We start from the raw sequence: 27,130 nt of genomic DNA, 5'->3' as shown, positions 1-27,130 counted from the left end.
GAAAATAATATCCTCACCCGTTTATTGTTGATTTTACCACTTGATAATGCGGTTGTTTTGAACTCAGTGTGAATACAATTTAAGTTTTGCAGAAAATGACAAACCTGTATTTTTCACATGTATCAAACACATTTAAAGTTTAAAATTTGTGTGCCTTGACTTGCTCCTCTTAATGTCTCTTTAGGGATGTCCATTGTCACTGATCCGATAGAGTCCAACTCAGTCTCTCAAGTCAGGCGACATACAAATTCAAAAGGTGTAGATTTCTCAAAGACGGTCTTCTCTGTAGTGCATTGTGCTAGTGCATTCAACCAGTGTGTCAGTATTCAGCCATATAAGCCTGGGCTTTTTTTTTTTAACTACACAATACAGAAATATAATTTTACATGTAGCTTCGCATGCCGTATGGCTGCTTGCCCTACTATAGGACAGTGCAATAAATACAAATATATGCACACTAGAAAAGATTTAACTGCCATGATCTACATCTCGTTTATGAGTACAAATTTACCTAGTCAACAATATGACAAATTTAGCAGAAAAAGTGGCAATGGCAGTAATACTCTACTACAAAAACAAGGCTAGAAGCAAAGTGTTCTCAAGCTACAGAAAACTTGCTACCTCCTAATATATGATGTAGGGCCCAGTTCTGCCAAGTGCAGAGTCGTGATCAGTAGATTGCATCAGAACATGCTTTTCCCCCATTTAACAATGAATACTTCTACAATTGATTTGGTTTTGATAACTGTTTATAAATAGCACACTATAATGACTATTAAACTATACAGCAACATGACATTTATAGCCTAATCCTGAATACAAAGTTCAAAGAACATGACTACAAAGGCCAGAGAGCAAATGTCATCGACTAAAAGCATTTCCACTTCAGAATTTATTGAATGTTCTCTTACACAAACAATTCTCGATCGTGAAACCAAAAGGAACAGGATTTCCTATTCCCTCTCTGCTCCAGTAGTAATTTAGCCACACATCACCCTTATAAATTAGTGATGGATTTTAACAGGTAGCCCCTTGGGGCTATATATTTTATATACTTTATATATATGAACATTTACTTTGAATTCTATGTAAAAGTTGAAAAAATGTTTGAAAGAAAAACTCAGAATATATCACAGCTTTGTCAGCGAAAAAAATACAAATTAGTTTATAACTACTATTCAATTTATCAAACTTTTTTTTCCTGAAGTATTTACCTTTAATTATGTACACATTACAGGAAATAAAACTTTTTCCACAAACATTCTCTAAGGTGACAGTTATCAATAGAATGATAGAATAATAGCAGGAAGAATATTAAACAAATGAGGGTGATCAATTTCTGCTTTTAAAAAGTCACCATATAATTAAGTACAAAAACCTGCATTGAATGACAACTGCTGGTGTAGTAACTTGATCAGGTATGGAGACCAAGAGTATAGTAAAGCCCTATGGTAATAATATTTCTGTAGCATTTCCACTTGGTATGTATATACTAAATGTTGGCAAAGTTTCTGTAGCATTAGCTTATACAAACATAGGAGTCCTCAGTCTGCTGCATAAAATGGAACAAGTGTGTTTTAATTCTCCTGAAATGCACCTGAAATCCAGAGTGTCACTTACAAACTGCATAATGAAACTTTTCTTCAGAAAAATATCTGTTTGGCATCTCCAGGGCTCTGTTCCATCGGACAATAGGGGCATTTTAATCTGGAGACAAAGACAACGCGTTAGAATCGCAGCAATGTGTGACAGACGAGCATTTTGCTTTTTCATCCGTTACAAAGGTATCGAGTTTGCAGTGATAGTCCTTCCTCTTTTTTTCCCTGGCTCCATTGAAAGTCACCTTTAGCCGAGAGAGACCTTATCATGCTTTTTCTTCTAATTATATTCTTTCTCACCTTTCACCCACGCACCCCTGAATTATTAAATACCAAGAAATTACTCTTCATGATTAACCTATTATTTCTACTTCTGGATTAGTTTGTTGCATTTTAGTAATTTTAAATAGGCTGGTAGCTTTCACTTTGACTTCCTCAGCATCCAGGGCATTTTACTCTCTGGTTCCCAAAATGCTGCAATTTTACAACCTGTGTAGATCAGCTCCTGCAGGCTATGACTGAGGAGGTCAGCCTGGCCTCCCTGCTGAGGTCTCTACTGATACAATTCCACCTGCTTACAATATTTCTTCTAGCATTGATCCATTTCTCCCCATCTCTAAGGTTGGGCCTTTCACACGCACCACACCACCCCCCATACCACCCCCCCCAAGTTAATATTGTCAGAGCTGTGCTGTCACTAAAGCTGATCAATGAAAGCATCAGAAATGAGTGATCAGGGACAGGAATAGTGTAGCAGCAAGTTTACTGGCTTAAAATGGCTAAAGTCACCCATGAAGGCGTACCTTTAGGCTTTTCTAGCAGGGCAAAGAATGCGAACATCACTCAACATTTTCATTCATAGCATCACTTATTTTCACACTGGATTTCGCAAAACAACTTAGGGCTCTACATTAAGCTGACAGCCTCCACGGAAGCTGCATATATTCAATCCAAATTACCACTGGTTCTTCCTCAAGGAAATCTGTATAGCTCTCTCCCTCCCATTTCCTCCTTCCCAAAAGCCTGTAGGCACCCCGCTGATATCTAAGGAGGAGTATTTCCACAGTAATAATTCAACTACCTGCTCAATTACTAACCCATATTTCCCCAGAGGTTTAATTTTATTTTTTAAGGGACATTTCATGCATTACTAACCTTGCTCCCAATGAAAAACTGTGTGTGTAAAAGTCTCCATTTTGAATTTAAGACAACACGATGGTATTTACAACTTGGAAAATTACCCTGAACATTACATTCCTTCACGTAATCTCACTTTCTAAAACATCAGAGGGTTTATTATATTTTTCTCCAGTGCATCAACCTGGCTTATCTGGTTTCTAAGTCATTCTCTAAGATTAACAAGCTTCCACGAATTATGTAATTATGGACTCTGTTTTCCCAAAACACAGTATTCCATTCTTAAGATTTGTCCTTGTCTATACGTTGCTTGAAATAAAAGAATGGTACTTACTTGCTGCCATTAAACATTTTATTCAAAGCATCTCTTGATATAATATGACCACAGACTAATTTCATAGGTGGATTATTATCTGTTGTTTGCTGACGAAGAATGGGACAGGCAAATATTGAATGATACCAGCACTTTTTACCGAGGTCCACTTCAATCTGTGAAAGAAATTAACATAACGATTTATCTTGGGAAACTACATTTCCAGACAATTATGCCTTTTAGGTCATAGCCCTTACTTAACAGACTTCACAATTCAGCTGTGAAGGCAGCAAAATCCATTGTGTGGATGCCTGACAATTTCCCAGCCAAAAATACTTAAATCACTAATTTAAGATCACAATTATGTTGCTTCTTCCCATCCCCAACAAAGCAAAGTATTCTGCCAAAGGACAAGTGCATATTTTAGTGCAGATCTATTGGCCTGGCAGGAAAACTGAGCTGATGACCCAACAACACTTTATTTCCTAGCCAGTGATTTCCAAAGCAGTTTAGATGATAGATCTCATTTGGGGAGGGGGGGGGGAGGGAGGAGAAAAACCCTTGGATTTATTTTGTTAACGTTCTACAGCTTCTTGAAAGACTCTCCCAACACCTACATGTCACGTCAATAACGAAGTGTATCAGAATCATTTCTTTTCAGTACCAACACAGAAGACACTGGTACAGCACAACTCTTGCCATCAGGACCAAATGATTTCAGAAAGGGCCATCTCACAGAGAAGAACGGGTCTGTGACTTCAGGAATCGATTGAGAACTGCAAAAAATCACAGCTTCTGTACCTGAAGCTCCTGGCTCTGACCAGTCCTCAGTTCTGACAGGTTTCACCTTCAACAAAACCTGACAATATAACCTTTTCATACTACTTAACCTCGGTCTTTGCACGATGAAAATAAGGCTTCCCATCCCCATACTGCCTTAGCGGTACACATTAGAGACCCTTAAGTTTAGAATATGCAAGGAGGCATATAAATACTATTAACTGATCTGCATCTGACAGCAATCGTTTCCCAAATGCTCCCTAGCTAATCATTCCTGTCTGGACAGCAGGGCATGAATCTGTCACACTTAGAGGTTACACTCTCAGTGCTACAGAAAACATAGCTGGGAGAAACTCGGCACACGTACTTACACTATAAATGAATCTCTTACAGCTACAATCAAAGAGGCTAACTCAATTCGTGCCCAGTTTACACAAAATAGGCTTTCTTTCCAAATCAGGAGCAGGCCACTGGAGAGCTGCACACACCTGGTAAGAGCTATAAAGGGAAACTGGGGTTTCATAACAACTGAACTTCATTTCAGCTGATACAAATGAGCTGTGCTGGAAGCATAATGCACTGGATCCCAATTCAGTTCTTGTGTCCCCAGGTGTAGCACTAACTCTTTCATCTCCTATCTGCCTGATAAAGAGTTAGTGCAAAGCAACTCGTGGACAGAGCTCAAGCATAGCTGGGAGAAGTTAATGTTTCTTAGTGGGATGCATTTCCTTTCCAGTTATATAGAAACATCTCATACGTTCAGCGTAAGGCTAAGTGGAAGGTGAGAGCATCTGTTTTGTTAAGGTCATCTGATCAGAGACCTTTTCAATGTGAAAGGGGATAACAAGTAAACGGGGGAGCAACGAACAAAACCGAGAAATATAAACCTGACAGACAAACGTAACGGAGACAGTAACAAGAAACAACCTTGTCAGTCACACTAATTGATAGGTCATCAAGAAACTGCAACCAAACCTGGACTTTGCCACAGGTAAGAATGGAAACCTGAGGGTCTTAGAGGAAAGGGGGTTAGTAGAACTATACAAACTGCAGGAGCAATGTGCAGGGGAAGGGGATTGGGGAGGAACGGCCAGAAAGGGGTATAAAAGGGGCCAGAAGGGCCATGCCAGTATTTGAGGGTCCACGAACATGCATTTGCTTGTGAATCTAGAGTGGTGCGTGCGTGCTTTCACCAGTGAATTTCAATCTTTACCAGCCAAAGAGGAGGAAGGGATCTTGGCTGTCTACACTTATGTTTTATGCAAGCCCTGTACGTGGGTGCTGCTGAAGACAGCGCCTCGTCTGTGCCAGCCTGTGTAGCCGGTTTTATCAGTGTCCTTCATGTGCGTGGGTGGGTGGTTGTCTGCGATTCATGCTCAGCTTCACTACTGGTTGAACCTACAAACAGGAAACCAGCAGCCACATCCACCGGCCTGGGATGAGACCCCGAGGTCTCTATACAGTAGGAAGTCCCAAGCCCAGGATCTGCTGGAGGTGGCAGCCATGTGTAACATCCCTTAATATTCAGCACAGAAGAAACCTGAAAACAGCATTCAACATCAGAAATCTGGCCTGGGATAGCTTAGCATCAACTCACCGGTAGTTCATCCTTCTGGTTCCAAACACCCGTGCACTGCCTTTGTTCAATAACTGCCTTGATATTAATTAGAGCTGGTAATGCTACACAACCTGCTGAAAAACTGCAGAAAAAGGAAACTGTTAACATATGGTGCCTGTTAGGAAACCAGCATTTTTCATATTTCTACTGTAAAGGTTAACTGGGACACAAGAGCATTGTACTACTTCATCCAGTTATTGTCTGTATTTCTAAGCTCCCTTCAAGTATAACAAACAAGAGTTTTGGGGCAGGTTATCAGTTACCCTGCACCTTAGGCTAGGGCCCTCGTACTACATTCTGGACTGAAAACAACAGTTAATCCCTGCTCTGAGTCTTATAATGAATTGATTTTCCATACCACCTGCTTTGATTTTGAACTGTACAGGAAGACGACATCATGTTAGCTTATATAGGTAGTTGCTCTCAACTATGAAAGAGTACACGCAGCCTAAGAGTTTCCGCGTAACCCACATGTACACACAACCTATAATCCTTTAATTATATGTAATTACCATGTAAGAAACATGTCTTTTCACCTTCCCCTGAAATCAAGAAAACAAATGTAGAAAAAACACAGGAAGGCAAGTGAAGGAAGGAAACCACAGCCTGTAACAAGAGTGGCAGTATACAACTGACCAAAGTCAGTGTCCCAACAGTTCATCCTGCTCTGGGAGTTACCCATTACTAGAACTTACCACAGTATTTTGAAATATTTCACTACGTTACAAAAGAAAGTATGACACTGAGTTTCCACAAATTAACAGATGTTTTGATGCATTTAAGTTTAATGACAGTACTATAGGCCCAGAAATCAGCAGCAACAGAAACAGGATTTGACCTTGGTATCAGCCTGCTCTGTTTCTTTGGCAGATTATTTTACTATTTGTGCAAGTTTTATCGTCTACAGAAGTCACGACCTTCCTCTCCACTCTGCCCCTCCAGATACTTGTTTTTATGTTTCTGCAGCAACATTCTGGCTAGTTTACTTGGAAGGGATGTGCCTGAAACATATGCATCTCTTGCCTAAGCTTAAAACAAGAAAACAAAAAATCATATCCCTCACCTCCGACCGGCTATTTTAATCCTTACACTTTGCTTTTTGGTTATTTCAGCCCTGAGTGTAACTTGTGTTAACCCTATGGAAAGTTTAGACAAGTAGTATTTGTAGAAATAAAAGCATTACTGCTTTAATGGTTCTGTATGAAAACATCTTTGGAAGACCCCTTTAAGAGTATAACAACTCAAGTAAATAGTAAATTCAAACGGTGCCCTGTAGTCCTTCAAGACCCTGAACCATGACCTCCTTAGCACAACGAGCGTTTTCCCACTGTCGCCACGCAGTAACTCAGACCATGAGGCCTGTACAGGATTAGATACACACTGGAGAAACCAAATCAGCCTTAAAAAAAAAAAGTGACTGCTACCCATGTTCTAGAAAGCAATATATTTTATAGCAGGGATTTAACTTCAAGCTGGTTTAATTTCTACAGGATTTGCAGCGCTCATAGGTCACGCCAGTTTAGCACAGTCTTGTTTATGACAAGAGTATTGATACCACCTATACAGTAAATACATTTCAGTGCAATCGATTTCACACCAGGTGCAAAGCAAGCATCCAAGCAATCCAAACATCAATAACAGGGAATTTCCACTTCAACGAAAATCTCTTGGCCATTTGCACTGAAAACCATATTACAGCATCAGTGCATGAGCAATTAAAATGTAAAGGACTGCTGTTAATTTGACTGAAACAGGAAAAAGGTGAAAACCAAAAACCAGAGATAGAAGTTTTAGATATCTATAAAACCCTCAAACAAACTCGTAACGTTTATTGTAAAAAGACAATTAATCTGAAAGTGCTCCCTTTGTTGCTTCTGTTGTATTTTGCAACAGAGGTGCAAGCAGGACAAGCAGAAGGCCTGACAATTTTAAGAGCTCTAAACTAAGCACAGAACTCTAATAATAGTAACATGCAAACAATAAAAAAAAGCCAAATTAATTAAAAAAAAAAAAAAGAAGAGGTAGTAAAGCTTCTGCTAAGTACCAAATTTAGGCCAGAAAGATACATACAAATTATTTTCTATTTAATGTCTGAAATGAAAATGAGAACATCGGGCGAGTATATTGGGGGAACTGGAATCCAAAAGCTAAATAGCAGCTAATCTGTTTCATCTTCAGATAAGCTAGAAGGAGATTAGGTTGGGTTTTCTTCACATTTCCAACAGCCTCCTACAGATCTGCATTTTGTCAGATTAGCTACTGAGCTTGAAAGTGCCTCTTCTTTGCAAATGAGGTCCAGCAAACGATTTGGAAATTTTAGCAGCTGAAATCACAACATAACTCTTGAGCATTCTTCTAAGGAGAAGACAGGTAAAGTAATATGTGGCTTAAAAACCAAGATCATCAAGTGCTGACAGAATCATGTCCAGAGTTTTGGGGTTTTTTGCAGTTAAACGGCAGGGACAGTTTTCACACATTTGCTGTGGGAATAACTGGCTCATTGCCATCCTCATCTTTGTCTAAACTACGGAAGCCAAATTCCATCCACAAATGCTTCCTCTTGAGCTGCAAAGGTGCAGGGTAAAGCACAGCACATGGGAACCTCTGATTTCTAATCTCTGCAAATCTTGTTACAGCTAATTGTAACCATACTCTTTATTTAATACAAGCTAGATGAGACTACTTCTCAAAAGCTGTTTCTTTTGTCCTCAACAAGAAATAGAAACCAAACCACTATGTACCTGGTCTTAAAAGCAAGTGAAAGCCAGCATACCTAACACTGAGAGGTGATTCAACGGAGAGACCCAGAAGAGCACAGGCATCTCTTGTAAAGATGTCACAGATGTCCGCCCACTGGTTTGCATCTAATAGATGAACGTACGGAGAGTTCTCTATACCTTGCCGCAAATATACCAGGCTGCCCATCAAAACCTGAATATCTGTGAGGGACCAGGAACAGTTAGTTATTTTATACTACTAATAAAAGCTAGTGTCCACAGTTTTAGCTTTGACATGGAAAACAGGCAGATACACCAAATCAATAATACACATCCTCACCTCTACAAAATACAATTACAGCCATCACAGAACAGACGTCTACAGCTATGAGAGCTCCAGTCCACTATGGATAGACTGCAGGGTCGTCTGCCCCTCTACAAGCACGGCATGCTGCCTATTAATTTGCTTCAAACAGGTTTACTTTTTTGTAAGCTTTCTGACACACAGAGTACCCTAAAAATCAGGCTTTACTGGATTCAGTTTGAGATGGTTCACTTAACTCACATATTCCCCATTTTTCAAAAGTTTCATTTCTCTTTGTATTACCCCACGCAGCAGAAAATAGCAGATGACTATTCCAAGAACATTTCTGTGCATTTTTAACACTTTACCCTGGCAGCAGGCCAATTCTAGATGTAATCTACATATTATTTAAAAAGTCAAAAACCTTAAATTTAAGCAAATGTGCAGACATATTAAAATAAAATTCTGTGCCCTCTTTAGAAAAAAAGAAAAAGAGGAGTTAATTCAAATTGTAAGGATTCAGGTTATACATGTTAAATACAAAAATAAGAAACCTCTAACAAAATGAAAATAATGGAGTAAGACACATTTGGATCATGATTTATATTTTACTACGAGGTGCCACGTCCAAGTGCTTTAAATCCCCTTAATGTGACCGAAAAACTTACCTTTCTGATGATTTAGGGCGAATGGCTGGAAGTTTTTCGCATACTGAAGTGCTTCTCTTTGATTTGCTGTTCCACCCATCAATAAACTAATGAAATATAATCTGTGTAGTTTAAATTCCAACGAACTGTTCTGTGCCATAAGCATTTCTCTGTTGGATACCGCCCACCTAGAAGAAACGAGGAGGTACAATGGGACACGACACAAAAGCAATTAAAGTCAGCCTACACCATATGAAATTACTACAATTATCAAACACCTATTTCAAGGAGAATACGACTGTTCCCTGAACTTCTATGAGTTTACACGGAGCACAGAAAATGGCAAGACTCTTTACAAGTAACAGAGCTACACGGGACACACAACACGTGAACGATGGTACTTCTGGTGCTGCTGCACAGGTTAACCTCTGCAAAATTCAACACTCACTGGTAGGAAGGCAAGACTGAATTAGGCACAATATAAGGTAGAAATAGCTAAAATCTACTGTATTTTGAGTAATACCACTCTGTCACTGAATCTTAACAATTAAAGATAGTCTTCAGCTGCATGTTGAAGAAGTTTGACCAAGCCTTTCAAGGACGTATTTTCCAACTTCCTCATTCCCCAAACATTTTTGCTAAGCCACTAGGTTTATACACGTGTGTATGTTGCCCTAGAGAGGGGGAAGTGCATCTATGAGGACCTCAAAGGTAGACATTACCAAGACCTTACAATGGGAGATAGGGGAAAGGGAATGGAAATCAGTTTAAATATCATAGCATCATTTAGGTTATACTTTACCCTGCTTCAACTTTGCTTTCTGTGTTATTTTCAACTTGGGCAATAAAAATACTTCTCATTTTCTGGGGTCTCACTCACCATGACAACACTAATGTTTGGCTCCCAAATAACAGGAAAGAATTCCTAAACATGCACTAAGTAAAATGAACCGAAATTCTTAAAGCATTTCATAAAAAGTTGTTTTATTATTTAGATTTTGTACATCCCTCTCAGTTTTTTGTGTTTTGTTTTTTTCTTAATTCAATTTAGTCAGGCCTAAATCAATCCAATCTTTCTCTTAAGAACTTCAAGTTTCAGTGTTCTTCAGTACATCTGTTTCTCATTAGTGTTAATTAGTTATACTATTTTCACTGTGGGGGCCCCATTAAGCAAAGAGCTTTTCACTTTTCAGCAAGGAAGTGAGGTAGTCTCTGTTCTTTAAAAAGAAGGGGTATGTGAGGCTTCTGTTCTTTTCAACCAGTACTAAAATAAGAAAATTAAGCATTCTTATAGTACTGGTAAAGCTTTCAATGCAAGTTAGCCTTCTGCATTAACATGTTGCGTCAGTGAGCAAGTATCTACTTTCAATTTGTTGTGGTGAAAGTGTCAGGAGTCTGACTTTACTGGCAAGGCTTTGTAATGACATTAGTAACCTTTCAGTAGGAAACAGTGAAAAATGTAGCCTTTGAACTAAGAACAAGCTCTACTGTCCCTAATTTCAAGCAGTTTCAGATAAGCAGCCTCAGAAGACTGTCAACACTGTGATCTCCACCAGGAAGGTGACTAACCATGGGTTGGTTGTTTTGGGTTTTTGGGGAGTTGATCTCCACCAGGAAGGTGACTAACCATGCGTTGGTTGTTTTGGGTTTTTGGGGGGTTTTTTGGTTTTGTTTTGGTTTTTTATGATCAGTGTCCATGGTTTAAACCGGGTATAGTGGCAATAAAGCTCACTCCCAACTAAGAAAACAAAAGCCTGAAGTTAACAACCATAGACCAATAAACAGCTGAAAGACAAAAACTGTTATCAATAAACAGTAAGACTAGCATCAGTCCACAGTCCCATTAACGAGATATTAATCTGTATTGCATCAAAAGGGAGGCATCCAAAGAGCCTCCTTCCTCTCCCTGCCAATATTCACAACCACATGACACGGTACTTCATCTTGCTGAGATTGAGTCTATTTTTCCAAATTAGCTTTTAGGCAGGCTTTCCATTTTTAGCTCTTTGAGTAGCAGCACAGATTTGTATTGGAAGAAAGCAGCCACAGAAACAAGGCCTGAGGTGTTTGGTCTAGGACATGCTGTTCTTATTTCTAATGGAAAGACAAAAAACCAAGTGAGGTTTAAAACATTCAACCCACATACTCTCTACCACCATCCAAAATCATTAGTAATCAAAACACCTGCCTTCCTACCTCCTCTCAAAATGATACTTTCAGAGTGCTTTCACTTCTGAGACTCAAATCCATCTGAATTTTTTAAAGTTTACAGTATACTATTCAAACCACAGGTACACAGAGCTCTCTTCTAGCTCCCACATGGGATTTAGTTAAAACGAATTTCACAAGGTCTAGCAAAGATTAAATTAAGTTTAAACCACACCCCAAAGGTCCCAGCAAATACCAGGACCTGTCCACCTTGCTGCTTTACAGACATCAGACAATATATCTTCCCAGGAAATTACAGTCAAAAGCTTTGAACCTGCAAGTCATTTCCACCAGACCTTTCCATGGAGACCCACCTGGGCTCAGAAGGGCCAGAATCCACCCAGAAAGAACCTATGGATTTCCCTCCCCCATCACCAAATTACAATGAGAAAAGTCACTGGAAATTAATGGGATCCTGCAGAGGTAGAGATCACACGGCTTAGGGTGCAGGGCCAGACTGGGCATCTACAAAGTCAAGTTGCACACCTCACAAAAAAAGAAAAATGTTATGACCAGTCATACTAAATTTAATTCTGAAGTGTAGTATTTGTAAATGTTGCAATTTGTATTAGTAACAAAATATGAAAAAACTACAATTAAGGTCTTTTTTTTTTTAAATCAGATACGAATACTAACTTCTCTCTATCACCACAGCAGGGCTTTGAAAGTCTTTTTGAAAAGTCATTAATCTGACAACTCCCTTTCAATGGCAGTGACCAGGAGCCACAGGTGTTTGCTTCGTTTCCAACACTGAGTTAAGCCGAGCACCAACTGCAGAGCACTGGCAGAGCCAAAGACTGGTTGTTGTTTTCATCCCAACCTTCCACAATTTTGCATGGGTAAACCCTGCTATACTCCCCTTCCTGGTTCATGATACTGTAATTAATTATCCTTGTGTAACACCTGCTTTCTGCTTCAACTCCACTGTCAGTAGCCTAGCCCTAGAACAGGCCAGTTTGGGACCGCTTTTATGCGCCCCCAAAGCTGTATTTACTGATGCCAATTTTAGCCATTTTCTAGCTTTTTGCCCAAAGAGCACAATGCCACCCCTCCAAGCTCCTCTCACATAGAGAGGCCGTCCCTCCAGGAGCGGTTTCTATCCCTCCTCCTGAACACCCACGTCTGCTGGGAAATAACATGGGAAATACATTCACTAGCATCAGCAGTTCTGCAGAATAACCGGGCATTCAAGATATCATTACCTCCTAAACTGTATAGTTTTGTCACATTTTGATCGTCCTCACTAACAACGATGTTTTTTACATAAGCATCACTATAAATAAGGACCCTCTGTGCCCAGCAGCAGGCAAAGAGAAGCAGATAGCTTTTGCACCGAGGAGTTTAAACAGAATAAACATTATAAACAAGACAGGGTGGGGGAGGGAGACCAGCATATGAACCGTGCTGACAATACACCCTATTCTCTGTTCATTCAGCTGTCTTTGGAATAAGAGTTCCTTTGAAGAAGGACCATGCCTTCTCCTTTGTTTGAAAAATACTTAACACATTGCAGGAACTACAAGTTATGGCTAAGTAGCAATGAGTAAGACATAAGGCCTAGCAAACTGGAGCTAAAATGAGTTTAGTGACTTCAAGTGGATGGACACAACAGCAAGTTACTGTTCCTCAGAGAGTATCCTTCACAACAGCTATGTTACTATTTGAACTACAAGAAATACGTGGTGTAGCTGACAGTAAATCCTGTTTCAGTTGTAACACCAGGCATTTCAGTGTTGCTTCCCTTCAATTAGCCAATTCAATAGCAATAAACCACCTGAGCTTTCCACCTGTGTAACTATATTCAAAGACCAACTATTTAGGTCAAACTCTGCATGACCCACAGGCATAGTCCAAGATTTAGTTTATGAACACCATGGTTTGAATATTAGAGTATCCCTGCACTTAGTCTAGATGCCAGTGACGTCTGAATTGACATACCCGTGTTGGATCATGTTAAAGGGAAGAGAAAACGTTTGTTGGTATGAAAATGTATTTAATTGAATAATGCAAAAAAGGTATTTTAAATGTATGAATTATACTCTGGAATGAAATAGAAACTTTGATTTTGCTTTGTTTCATTGTTTCTACTTTTAAAAAGGTCACTTCAAAGCTTTTTTTTTTTTAACTTACTTTTGAGACAACCTAAGCTTACCAAAGCTCTCGCAACCTAAAAAAAACAAAAAACAAAAAACCCCACACCCCCAGAAACACAGGCTGAGGGTTTGTTTGGGGTTTTCTTGTTTTTAAAATAAAAGCTGTTCTGAAATGGTACAGCACAGTTACATATACACTACTGGAAACCAAAACAGTAGCCCATGCAACATTTCATTACCTATCCCTCTTCACTGTCACTTTTAGCACCAGCTTACACATCTAATGGTTGTAAAGTCTACTAAGGTCAAGAAGATATCCTGGTCTAAGGTTGATTGATAGACCTCAGATACTCCCAGACTTGGTTTTCGTCCGAGCATTCAACATTATCCACTGACTTCTACGAACAGAATCATTTTGTTCAGAAGAAATCTCGCTAACAGATCTCGCTGTCAGTCCAGGCTCCCAGCCCACCTACCGCAGAGATGTTTCCTGCTGAGGAAAGGGACACACCTCTCACCCAGCGTTAATCAGCACCTACCTGGCAGCAGCAGCCTGCAAAGTACGCACCTATCTTTTCACTCCCTCTTCCCACCCTGTGGTCCCTTATCTGCAAAGGCAGAGTGACTTGAGGAAAAGTGAGAACTTTGATCCGAAGTCAAGTTCTGCTCACCCCAAGGGCTCGGTGAAGCCAAAAAGACTTGGTGATACCCAACACCTTTAATAAGTCCTGGTATCCTTCATAATTGAACCTTTTAAAATAAGGTTCACTAATGATTCACTATAAAGCTAAATACCATCACGGCAGACAACTGTTTCTCTAAGTGATGTTTCTTCCCAAAACCTTAAGTCAGCATCGCAAATGATTCAAGTTAATCTTTAATCTAAGAAAGAGACCCTTAGTTAAGTACTGCCCATGGGGAGGGACACAGAGGGGACAAAAGGAGAAGGTAGGGGTTCACTCAGTAACTAGACCTCTCAAAGGACAAATGGGGACACATCAAAATATACTAAAGACAATATTTAAAGTGAAAAACTAAGGATTTGTTAAAAGCATTCCAAAAAAAGGGAGAAAAAACCCTGAGTAGACTCACTCTAATGCAGGTCTCAGAACTCTAACTTTTAATGCTTCCAATATTCGATTCAACTCCACAAACGGTTCTTTTTGACTTTGATCTATTGATAGACCAGATTCCTGAAAAAGCAAAGGCAGTTTTTAGTTGAAGCATAAGAAAACATGGGATTAAATTGCTGTTTTTCTGACAGTTTAAATATTCACCTAGAACATTAACATTCAAATAAGGACGCTAACCCAAAGCATAATTTTCCGTGATCGATAACATCCAACATCCACACTTATCGTTACCTGACAAAGTTCCTCGGCTACATCCAACATCCCCTGCCGGAAGAAGTGCTCCACCATCACCTCGTTGAGGATTCGCTGGCTGTCAGCCTGCCAGCACCCATCTATCCCCACGCTGCTGATGTCAGAGTCAAAATTCTGAAATGTACAAATTAACAGTTAACAGGCTGGAACAAATCGCCCCACGTAATTTTTCTTTAATTACGCAGGACACCTATGTCTCCACCCCGATGCTTTCTGCCTATTACTCAGTTGGCCCTCAATGACCTCCTGTTCAAAGTGAAATATATCTGTCAGCTGCATCATTATCTCCTGTGTACAGAAGAAGAAACCCTTTGGCTTGCTTGTTTCAAGTCTGAATATTATCCACTATAAGGAATTACACTGACAAATTACAAATCTAGCTAGCAAATCAGAAATCTAGTTAACTAATAAAGGGGTTTCCAGACCATGATGTGTTTTTGAAGGAAGTATCTGCAGAAAAGGCTTTTTCCATATGTGAAAACTGAAAATGCATAGAGAACAGAAAACAAAATCGCCTACAATAGAATCAAAATAGTGTTATCAATTCATCACTGTCACTACAGCACACCAAATCAGAAGTAAAAGCTTTAACTCAAGAATTTCTGACATAGCTGGAAGGGTAGACAATGCTGAAAAAAGCAAATGTCACTTCTCCCCACCCCCAAACGACAATGAAATTCAAACCTCAACATCCCAGCAACAGGATGAGCTTTGAAGATCTGAGAGATCTTTTACAGATCTAACCCCGATGATCCTACTGCCGTGTATTTTTAGGCCAGTGGCCTACAGACATATTCCTGGAATAAGTAAAAATATTGTCACGGTGACTATGTAGTAACACTTGGCACTGTGCCTCTTGGCAGCAGGAGAGCAACACTTATTCTAACCCAAGATACAAAACAGGATTTTAACTGCTAACATGTTTTATGATCGGGACAGGCAGGTTAATTTGAATAAAAATCCTCACTCACTGTCTAAAACAAACCTCTTGCAAAAGAAACAATCTAGAAGTCAGTGCATTGCTTGCTGCCTGACCTGATGACCAGGTAACTACGGCTCTCTTCCAGGAAGGAACTTCAGAAATCAGAAGTTTGGTGAAAATGGCAGTGCTTCAGCTACAGCTCTGTGACAGTCGACAGTCCTGCACAATATGGAAACACCTACCTAGCACAAACGCACACTTCTGTCAAAGCAGGCAGAGCAAACAACACAAAACTGGTACGAGCTAACTGTCAACCACATATTATCGGTTCCCCATCAGCCAGCACAATGCTGGAGCAGCAGGTTAGCCGATACCCAACCTGCTGCAAGGTCTGCCAGCGCAAAGCTGGATAACCAACTTCAGAACAAATCTGAGCAGGCAACGTGGGTTTACGTTGGCACTTTGTATCCCAGGGATGCGACATCGCCGACCTGCAGTAGGAACCCAAAGAGTCATACGTTGTTTTGTCAAAACACATGCCAGGCAACAGACATTTGCAGAGCGACGCTGCCAAAAGCATTTGGGAGCCTACTATTAACCTGTTTCAGAAGTTAAATCGAGTTGGAAGGAGAGTCTTAAATTAAAAAAAGTAGAGAACAACATCATAGCAGCTTCAAACTTTCAGACCAAGGGGTCACTTTTGCCTTGCACACGTCTCTCCTGCACAGTTATGCCTCACTGCTTTTTACTTAGGAGGTGTCAAATACCTAACCACGATTCAGATGTCAACCTCAAAGACTGAAACTGCTGCCTTTATAGGCTGGCTAGAGAGGACCGGAGTGGCATGCAGTGATTAGCTACAGTAAAGATAGATGCATGGCGGCACCTCCCATACAGAGGGAATCAGCCCTTCAAAGGCAGCCTTACCAACAGTGAGCATGTCCACCTCTTAAATGGCAAGGGGAAAGTTAAAGGGGGCACAGTAGTATAAATCTGTAAAGCTTCTCATTCTTTCTTCCAGTACTCTGCAGAGCTCAGCTTCACACTGCATCTTCCTTTCATTCGCCACTTACTAATTTCCTTCATCAGCCACCTCCACATCTCCTTTGATGCTGCTCTGTGTCATCGTGAGAAAGGGGCAGCCTTCTCATTCCTGCACGCGTGGCTTCAAAACCACCACTCCCTTCAGGTCTCTTAGCAAACTTTCAGTAAAACATTAACCTTAGGCTAGCAAATTGTCTCTTCCGTCTTTCAGAGATGGTGGAGCAAGATGAGCATTTACATTACTGCCACTGATTCAAGTCTCACATTTAACAACATTTTCACTTGGGTGTCTTAACCTGTAAGCTCCTTGTCACGCTGCTCGTCTTTAAGCTGTATCTTGAAAAAAAAACCCCCCAAAACAAAACACTTAAGCATCTTGAAGACTAAATAATACTGTTCTTATTTGTGCCAACCCTTTGAAACCTTTAAGGTTCACCACCATTGCCAATTCTGGTATCACTGTCCAAACACCACTAGCAGGTAACACAAATCCATCAACAATGCATTAGAGAAATGCCAGAGGCAGTGGCAAGAACACACAGGCTTGCTTTTGTTACTTAAGTTTTGGGGGGGTATAGGGTGACGAATCATCAGTAATCTAAAAATAATCAACTAAATTGTTTTTCATGCAATTTCAAGTCATACTGAATGTATAATCCCGTAAGAAGAAACTGTATTCTTCTGGGCAGTTGCCAACCATTAGAGCCGAACCTATGCCTTAAACATCATCACATCCTTCTCATTACTTGGGGGCAGAGGTGGCAGAGCCACTTACCTCAGTTCCTTCACAAAATCCATATTTTGTTCTGAAACGACAAACCTATGAGCCTTGAGAACTTTTTCAAAACCCCATCGTAAATTAATTTTTTTAAGTCCCATAAAAGATGGTAACAATGACTCGTATTAACCTAGATGTGCTGTAGATTCAAGTCACATCATACAACCTGAGGACCTCAATTTTTTTTCTCCCCCTCATCCATTCTCTGATCAACTCAGTCTCAACTAGGTTCTCATTTCAATACCTTTTTTTTTTAAAACAATTTCTGAGGTCTTTATTATATGTGAGATTCTGCAGCTCTGCTTCCAGTGGGTCCTGAGGAGCTTCAAGAACTGACTGTGCATATTACAGTGAGTGACTGTCACATGTCAGAACAAATTACTGCTTGCTTTTGGCTTACATATTTCATAACTGTCATGCATGCATGATATGCTGGTGACTACACATCTCCCAGTTTTGTTTGCTAAATGCTAACGTTATGCTAATTGATAGCATGTGGGGTTTAGTAAGATTTCAAAAGCTGAAATAAATTCCGTAAGTCTCAAACTCCAGAAAGGTTATTTTGTGCTTTTCAGGTTTTAAGCTTAGAAGAGTGTCAGTTAATATTCCTGAGAAACAAGCCTTTTTTTAAGAGCCTAACTAGTAAGCCTAGGGCTAAAATGTAGAATATTATGTGCTAAATATACCAATGATACAATGTAAGGTACATTACTGATAATTGCTGAAATGTGAGAAGGACTTCAAGATGCGCACACACACAAGATGGACGATTTTAACCAACTAATTATGGAATTTACTAATTCCTTGTTATTAGTAACAACATGATATGAAGAAGGACAATGATTAAGGACAGTTTTATTCCTCAGTTTCTCAGTTGAGATTACTTTGTGCGTTCCTCCCTTCCTCTGAATTCTGACCCAAGATACAAGTAAAATACATTTGTTTACCTTGTCTGTTCAGTTTGTTGGTTCATAAGATAAAGCTTGACTTGCAAAGACTGTATTTATCTAGCCATGTTCTTCACAGCAAGAGAATTAAATGATACTCAGTAAAGGTTTTTAGTTTGTTTGTATACAAGTTTTTACATGAAACAAACACTAACTTTGGTAAAAGTTTGCTTTCCCAAGACAAAGACCGGATTAAAATGTTGGCCCTTTAAAATTCAGGGAAAAAAATGGAAGGAGCTACCATTTACTCCACTTACTTTCTTGAATGAAGGCATTTAACCACTACTCAGACAGATTGCTGCTAGAGGGAACACATTTACTACCCCCATCAAACATGCTGTGAGATGAATTCAAATCATTCCAGAAGAGTGATTGATTTACAGGGAGACTGATGAGTGAGCTACCTGACAACAATTTGCCGAACAACAGTGACATGACCAAGTTCTGGAAGCAGAGCAAATGCTAGTACAATAAAGAAAAAAACTGGATGCAAACGTTTCCTTTCAAAGGAGAAAATGCTCTTTGGAAGAAAGGGTAACCCTTCATGGATCAGAAGCATGTAATCCAGGTAGAACTACTATGAAAAAAGGTCTAGTTTATTAGATAAACTTTCCAGGAACTGCAACTAAAAAGCAACACACAAAGTTTTGGCATTTCAGACTTTAACATGGTTCATATTTGATGCCAGATTTGAACTTCATTTTTGAAACGCTTAGGAGCTTCTGTTCTCAGAGCAAACTCTGCAGGCAGATGAATCTAGGTCCCATCCAAGTTCATAAGCAATGACTACACTAACTTAAAAACCGACCAGATTAAACTCTACATATAGGTATAACCCTGCCTCAACGGTAGAAAAAAGAAATTTAACCTGAAATTTGCCACGAGCTGATAATTCAGCAAGTTCTTTCAAAATCCAAGCTTGTTAAGTAGGAAGTTTGTTGATTTTCTACGTGTAACAACAGCTGTCATTTGGATGCATCACGTAAAATTGGTACCAATATTAGCATGTTTCCCAATCTCAAATCAGGCAATAAAATAATGAGTTACATTTATCTGTGCCTAAGCATGTACAGCTAGAAGACCACAAGCAGCGTTCTAGAGATGTTAATCCGTCTATAAAATAAACGAGAAAAATGCTGGAATGAGAATTTATACATGACAGAAACAAAACTCAAATCTCATGAATCAAGGCAAGGGCTGTGCTTCTTTAAATTCTAACGAGCATTTTATTTAGGAAGCAGTAGTATTTTGCCCAGAATGTGTTGAGAATCAATTCACTACATCAATGACATTTAATTACTTCTATTGGTTTAAGCTTAAGTATATTATGGGGAAGAAATGGGGGGAGGGCAATTTCAACAGGTTATGGGACTCGGATGCCAACAAAGACTTTGCTGGCGCGTTTCAAGCATGTTTTCCAGCAGCACAGGGAAATCACATTAAGTACATATGGAAGATTTCCTTCAAAGTCACTGTCCAGGGAAGCATTAAATTCCACCTGGATTTAAACACTACACGTATTCATCTGACAAACAGGCCAAGACTTCAGGGTACATTTTAAAGTAGTTCCTTTAAGATACTACAGTCAGGGAAAACTAGTAAAATTCAAACTACTTGCATTAAAAAAAAAAAAAGAGTCCAACAAAGTTCACATTTAAGGAGACAATCCTAACTGATGCTCTAAACTTCATAAAAATACGTCCTTCATTACGAGCAGAACTGGGGACTCATGCAGTTCCCACTGCTTCTAGTCTTTTGATGTAAACACCACAGACACTAAGCAAGATTAAAAATCCAGAGGAATGAGCACACTGAATACAGCAAGTTGAGCTTGTTTTTTGAACACCTCACTGAAACAGCCCTTCTGACACTCAACGGGCACAGAGCAGGTTATTGGTATCCTTTCTACTATTTTACAAAACCACACACTTGAAATTTAAAAAATGCTTTTATATACAGCTATACTTTTTTAAATAAAGATAGTAGATAAACTTAAAACAGCCAGACAGAAACAACACTGGAAAAACTATGCACTTGACAACCGAAACAGCTATTTGGAGATTAGACTCAAGTCTAAACTTTATTAAGCTTGCAAGTGTTGTCTCCTTTGGCTTCTAAGAAATACTATCACCAATTTCCATTGAATATTCACACCCTCTATATATGACCTAGGGCTGCTCTACCTCAGAGTATTTCAATGAAAAAGGGATAGCCAAAGCTGAAAGCTTATTTGTACAAAGTCCACTTGCTAAAGCAGAATAGGAAAGTTTCAAACTTAGGACAAGATTACACAGATTTATTTCGGGCTTCAAGCCAGTAATAAGGATGGACTTCTACTCTAGTTAATTGGTTTAGATACAGCAGCAAGGATTAGAGACAGATGCGTCCTTAAGCTTTGGATAACAGTGACGCTTGGATTAAAGCTATCAGTACAAAGTTTGAGGTCTCCATGATAGTCAATCATAGATATAAGCAAAAAATATAACAGTTGCACAGACATTCTGCCCAATAATGCAGCATTACGTACTTTGTCTCTTCATTGCACTGCTGTAAAATTATGCTTTAACAGATTATCATTACTAACAAAGTTTAAATGAAATTCCCAAAGGATGAATGAGTATTCCATAATGCTGCAAATATCTTTGTCCAGATGAAAAGACTCATTTACTAGTGTCTTCCTTAGTAAGATTATAAGGTGCACCTCAAACCAAATGTTTAGACCCTATCAACATAAGCATGTTCTGATATGAAACTATCACATAAGAATGTCCAAAAACGCAAGTACAAGACTCCTTGCATACAGGACTACTTTATACAAAAGAACACACAGATGGAGAAAAGCATGACCTGAAAGTATACATATAGCACCACTTACCACAAAAAAAAAAAGTTTTAGTATCATTTCAGAAAATTGTTAGCATCTACCTACAAAAATATATTCAGATCCCAGTTATTCTGGAACCTGGAATTCATATAAGAATGTCTCATATGCAAAGCTTCAAAGATAAGCTGCCCCACCTTGTTATTTGTTATGGCATAGACACAGATACTATGAGAAGTTGAATCTATTCTACTCGCATTAAGAACACCACGTGTTATAAAATTAAGCCCTTAGAACCAACAACACACCTGAAGTATGTACAAAATGTCCTTCTTAAAAAATTCTGGTTTTATACTGCTTTCTAGAACAAAATGCCACTTTTGAGTTACTTGCTACTGACAATTAACCAGAAATGCAATATATATGTATTAAAAAAAACAGTATTTCTTATTGAGACAGATATTGAAGCAAACATTTTGCTAAACTGATAACACATACTATTACTAAGTCTAGTAATATCTCTCAGCACATTCATGTTCTCAGCATGGGCATGTTCTCTCAGAAATTAAGAGATTTGAGCTGCCCCAGAAGGAATACTCTGTATACAACGAGTTCTGAAAGCAAGTACTGTACAACCCACTGCCTTGCCTCTGCCCCAAACCTATGCTTCTGTAGCTGACAGAAAGATTTAATTAAGATTAATTGTAGTATAAATCCAAATTGTGTAAAGCAGAGTACACATCACAGAATATATGTGATAAAACAATCAAACCACAATATAAATACCTTATCAATGGCTTTTCCAACTCGGGATACACTGCTGTGAATGTCTTTATGATCGGAGGCCAGTTTTTGAACTGTGTCTTTTATTCTTTTACAACACTGTGTCATAACAAGTGAAATTGTCCCTGACAAGTCTCCATCTTGATCTAGACAAAAGAGAGGAAAATGACTGTTACAAACAAATGATAACATTAAATCTCTTAATATGCAACAACATATAAATATAAGAAATGGTATTAAAAGAAATGCAATCTAGAGAGTATTTGCAAAGCAAGATCAGTTTAAATGAAGGAAGATGTATGGGACATGGCTCACCCATGGAATTGGGAATCCAGTCGGGTGCACAATAACACTGAACAAGTGCAACAGTTTAAAAAATTAACGTAAAGTTCTCATGTGCCTCAGTCACAGTAGATTAATAAACACCCCAATCCACAAATCTCACAGGATATAATAGGAAGCTACTGAACCTACTAGAGGATCAGTTTTCCTGTAGACAGTTCCCTGAAGATACATCAGAACATCACGTTTAACTTAACAAGGTGCAAGCAAAAAACTTGAATTAACGAGGGCCTGATTCACTCTTGCCCCACAAGCTACCCACCTACATCAGGCTCTGTTTGCATTTGAGCTGTATGAAACTTTTGCTTCCTGACTTGTGGAAACAGCTCTAAACAGTTCAGCCAACCAGTGTCCAATACTCCTCAACGGATGAGAAGCAGCTCGTAAAGGACCTGACTGTGAACATCAGATCCACTCTTTCTTGTTATAAGATTTATTTTCTAGAAACTGTGACATTTTTAAACTGATGTCCAACCAACAGGCGCAAGGCTGTATGACCCATTCTGTGGACAAAATAATAAATACGAAAGGTTTACAAGCCCCTCACTGCACCACCACGCTTAACAGTTTACACCCTTCGTGCTTCGACTCAAACATCACTCAGTAGCTTCAGCCGGAAAAAAATTACATTCTTTTGTGCTTTACTCCAGTCCTTTCTTTCTTCCAGCTTTTGATTTCAAAATGCAAGGAGAATCTCTCTTCCAGTCTTACTTCTGAAGGTCTCTCCTTCCTCAAAGTTCATTCTACATGAAGAATTTTTCCTTTAGGGACACAGACTAAGCAGCCTTCAACTGCATGGGAAGGCTAATTTAAGTGGGAGAGGAGCCCAGAAATGCTTCCCTAACATTCCGGATCCAAACCCTTCATGTGAAAAAATAAAATCCCCAAAATATCTCTTTAGAAGAAAGATTTAAAAAGCAACCAAGTTTTCCATAAAGTTTGTTCCTTTCTTATTTTGTATTTTAACACGCTTCTGGTTTCAGCAGCACTTTAGAGTCCAGTTTCTGGTATTTCATGGAGAGCAAAATGCAGGTGCATCAAACTGCTGCTGCAGGACCGGCAACCCGAGAACTACAGAAACAAACTGTAACTCTTACAGCTTAACATATTATCATTATACCTTAACATATACCTCAGAGAGAGCAAAGGAAATCCAGAAAAAAGCTGTAATCATAGGGGGTGGTAGGTAATAATTTACCAGCCACTTATTCTAGATACCTTCCTTTATGCATCCTAACTCTCAACCCTGCTGCTGACATCAACAGCAAAAACAACCTTCTGTTGTTACACACTAAAACTAGCTCATCCCTAGAAAAGTAAACAGCTCCTGTTCATCCCCACAAGCCCCAGCTGAGGAAGCTTTAATAGCATTTTTGCAACAGCCATAGCTTTTAAGGAAAAAAAAAAAAAAAAAAAGCTTTAACTTTTTCCCTCCCTCCAGTCCCATGAAGCTAATGATCACCTCCCAGGCAAGTGGCTAACAGGGCTCTATATTTTTCCTAGTGAATGAGTGAGGAGTAACAGGATCGAAACAGTCTCTTCAGTGCATGTTCACTAACCTGACTCTATGCATCCCGAATTAAAAATAAAAACTTCACTCAACTATTACATAAAGTTCACCTCCTAAAATTATTTCAGGAATAATCATTATTTTTCGGTTGCTATTTAATTTTTATGACAGACATTTAAAATCACATGAAGGATCTTAAATAACTGTCTCATGACTTTTGCCAAGACAAAATGATCAGAGATTACGCAACAAGCAAATGGAAATACTCATTCCCCAATAAACAGAGAGGCTAAAATACACTCTCTGAATAGCCATTTTTTTGCAAGAAAAGCCATTAAGCTAAAACCCAAACAACTTACATGTGTAACTGTTTTTACCCCAAGCAAATAAGTGAATTGCTGCCCCTTAACACTTACTGTAGCAGAAACCAACTACAGTAAAGCAATGAAAATGTCTACACACGAAAAGCCATCAGAGACATAAGAGAAAAGATTTCCCCCCTGCACCCATCCGTTTCACCTTTAATTAATAAATTACTACTTCTAATAAATCAGCAGAAGAAAGCCTGCAGACAGTTCTCCCAGTAATTCAGTGTTCACAGAACACTACAGACCAACAGCTTCTCTCTGTATTGTGTACGTACAGTCATGTGTACGTACAGTCACAATTTAAAAAAAAAAAAAAAAAAAAAAAAAAAAAAAAAAAACAAACCCAAACCAAACCATTAGCGAGCAGACACTAGGCACAGAGTAGAGTCCAAAGCCAAGTTTACTCAGCCAGACACATTTATGCCATCCGAGAATACAGAATCCTGCCTCGGCTACTCCAGGTGGTGACATATATTAGGGGAAGAGTGAAGAAAAACAAACTTTGTCTTCCTATTCACAGGCCTTAGCATAGGGCTGTTCTGTACTTAGGCTTTAATATGAAAACAGCTCAAGAAATTTTAAGAGACTGTATGAGTGGGGAAAAGAAAACCAGTTTAGAGGTTGAAGCAGCTTCTAACAGCTTCTTTTTCTCCACCCACTTCCTTTTTATATCCACTGCCTATTTAAGGTCTTTTCATAGACCTCTGCTCTCAAATCTTGTCCTACAGAATTAATTTCTCCTTCAGCAGTGAGGGTTTTCTTTTCTTTTCCTTTTTTCCTTTTAAATTATATATGCAAGCATACTTCTGCAGTTCAGACCCCTGAATTACAGAGCTCCACGTTAAGAAGTCTGGCTGCTTCCACTTCCATCAATTTTCAAAAACAGTCAGGATACAGTATATAAAAGCTGCAAATACCTGTTCTCATTAGAAAGTTATAACTAACATGTTAAAGAAAAAATAAGAACTTTGCCACGTATGAAGCCAGCGGACCCTCAGATGCCAAAATTGAACAGAGTCCCCAGATCTTTGAGGGTACACTAATAACGTATTGGCTTCATTCTAGAGTACTTACTGAAGGAAAGCTCAATTAGGGATGTACTCTGCTGGGACAGCATGACCACTTCTTTGTCAAGTGCTGAAAACATGTCCAGGGCCTTCATAGGACAATCCCAAAAACTCTTAATCCAAGTCTGGATGGAAAACCCAACAAGGACCCTGAAGGAACTGCACACTGGAACCTTTTAATTTTATTACGAAGAGAGTAAAATCTCTGGACCTGCAACAGGATTCTCACAGACAAATCTTTACAGCCCCCCAGAGTCCTGCGAAGATCAATACAAGCGTAAGGGTCATGCCACAGAGCTTTCCAGGCCAGGTCAGCATCTCAGTTTGTGAAGACATGTGTTTTATTGACTGTCCTTAATGCACAAGCCCAAACTGTTTTGAACAGCACAAAATACATTTATTGAAACACAGTTCAAAACAATGCCAAGTTATTTTTCATCCCAAATAAATGCCTCGGAACCGGAGTTCCATGTTTACTATGGAAATTGCTGTGTACACACAGCAGCTCTAATACATTCGTGTTTATGTTCCTGGAATTATACGCACTTGTAAGTGAGCTTTGCACCTGTATTTGTACAAGACTACAGCAAACACATTTTTCTCTGAACGAAACAAAAGCAGATTCTGCAAAACAGTGGAATAGCACAGTTTGCTCTCAAGTTTGGGCTCAGGAGCCTGCAAGTTCCCATTTTTAATCCCTGAGCCATCATTTGCTTCCTGCGTGGCCTTGGGTAAATCACTTCAGCTGTCTCACCATCCCCTCCCACTCCATCAATAAACACTGCATTACCTCCACCTCAGGGATTTCGCAAGGTTTAAATGTCTCATGTTTACAGCACGCTTTGGCCATCTAGCCTGCCTGCGCAAGGGCTCAACATCAGTTGTAAAATACAGACCAGACTTAGAAGGCCGTGTTTACTTCCTGCTAAAGAGTGCCTTCACCCTAAACACTTCCAAACCCAGCCACATCAAAAGAAAACAACTTAGTGTCTTCGGAGGAAAAAAAAAAAGAAGAAATAAGAGGGGGGGGGAAAGAAAACAGGGCAGCCCTGCTGTTTATTTCCCCTGGGGGTGACTAACCCCATCGTAACTCAACATAAAGGTGCAGAAGGTATGGACACGCTGACCAGGGTCACGCCGTACCTCCTGACCAGGAACAGACACTCCTCTTCAGCAGCGCACAGAAGGCAGGCGAGGCCCGGGAGGGCCGATACCTGTTCCTACCTTTAACTTTTCCCTGCCAGAAACGCACACAAAGCTCCGACTCCAGGGGGGACGAGGGGGGCAGACCTCCAGCTCGGCCTCCCCCCAGCAGAGAGACCTTCCCCGGGGCCGGTCATAAGCGGGGCAGGAACCCCCCGGGAGGGGGGAACGCTGTTCAGTCCCGAGGCTGGAGGAGGGGGGGGTTCTCCCTGGAGGGGTCCCCCAGCCCACAAGGGCCCAAAGTTTTGAGTCTTTTAACCCCGGAGGAAGGAGCCGGGCCCCGTCTCCTCAGGGAAGGGGTAAGGGGGGGAACAGGGGAGGTCTCCACGTACTCTCGGTCTGGAGGATCTCCCGGCGCAGCCCGCCCGCGTACTGGATGAGCTCTTCCAGGCTGCGCTCGCAGAGCTGCCCGTAGCCCGAGAACTTCTGCAGCACCTTCTCCAGCTCCCGCTCCACCGTCACGCACTGGTCCATAGCGGCCGGCACCGGGCCGCGCTCCTCCTCCTCCTCTTCCTCCGCCGCCGCCGCCGCCAGGCCCCCCTCTC

The 27,130-nt window shown here is 40.0% G+C and overlaps 1 protein-coding gene across 1 annotated transcript; it reads right to left on the bottom strand.

Moving 5' to 3' along the window:
• Positions 1 to 27,122, bottom strand: RMND5A (required for meiotic nuclear division 5 homolog A). Its single transcript, XM_009289392.1, has 9 exons — positions 26,918 to 27,122; positions 22,099 to 22,241; positions 14,780 to 14,914; positions 14,508 to 14,608; positions 9,136 to 9,302; positions 8,220 to 8,385; positions 5,426 to 5,528; positions 3,070 to 3,224; positions 1 to 1,707 (listed from the first exon to the last, which is right to left on the bottom strand). The coding sequence occupies exons 1-9, from the start codon at positions 27,057 to 27,059 to the stop codon at positions 1,644 to 1,646; spliced, it is 1,176 nt and encodes a 391-aa protein (XP_009287667.1). The 5' UTR covers positions 27,060 to 27,122; the 3' UTR covers positions 1 to 1,643.
• Between the last annotated feature and the right edge of the window lie 8 nt (positions 27,123 to 27,130).

Source organism: Aptenodytes forsteri, unplaced genomic scaffold (assembly GCF_000699145.1).
Source record: "Aptenodytes forsteri isolate BGI_AS27 unplaced genomic scaffold, ASM69914v1 Scaffold141, whole genome shotgun sequence".
Lineage (NCBI taxonomy): Eukaryota > Metazoa > Chordata > Aves > Sphenisciformes > Spheniscidae > Aptenodytes > Aptenodytes forsteri.
Note: the sequence above shows the minus strand (reverse complement) of the source record. Positions and strands in the feature narration are given on the sequence as shown.

Coding starts and splice junctions, on each gene's coding strand:
- RMND5A (XM_009289392.1), bottom strand. CDS start 27,059: ATGGACCAGTGCGTGACGGTGGAGCGGGAGCTGGAGAAGGTGCTGCAG. Junction 22,242..26,917: donor GGAGATCCTCCAGACCGAGA/GTACGTGGAGAC, acceptor TCTTTTGTCTAG/ATCAAGATGGAGACTTGTCA. Junction 14,915..22,098: donor TTGGAAAAGCCATTGATAAG/GTATTTATATTG, acceptor TGTACATTTCAG/AATTTTGACTCTGACATCAG.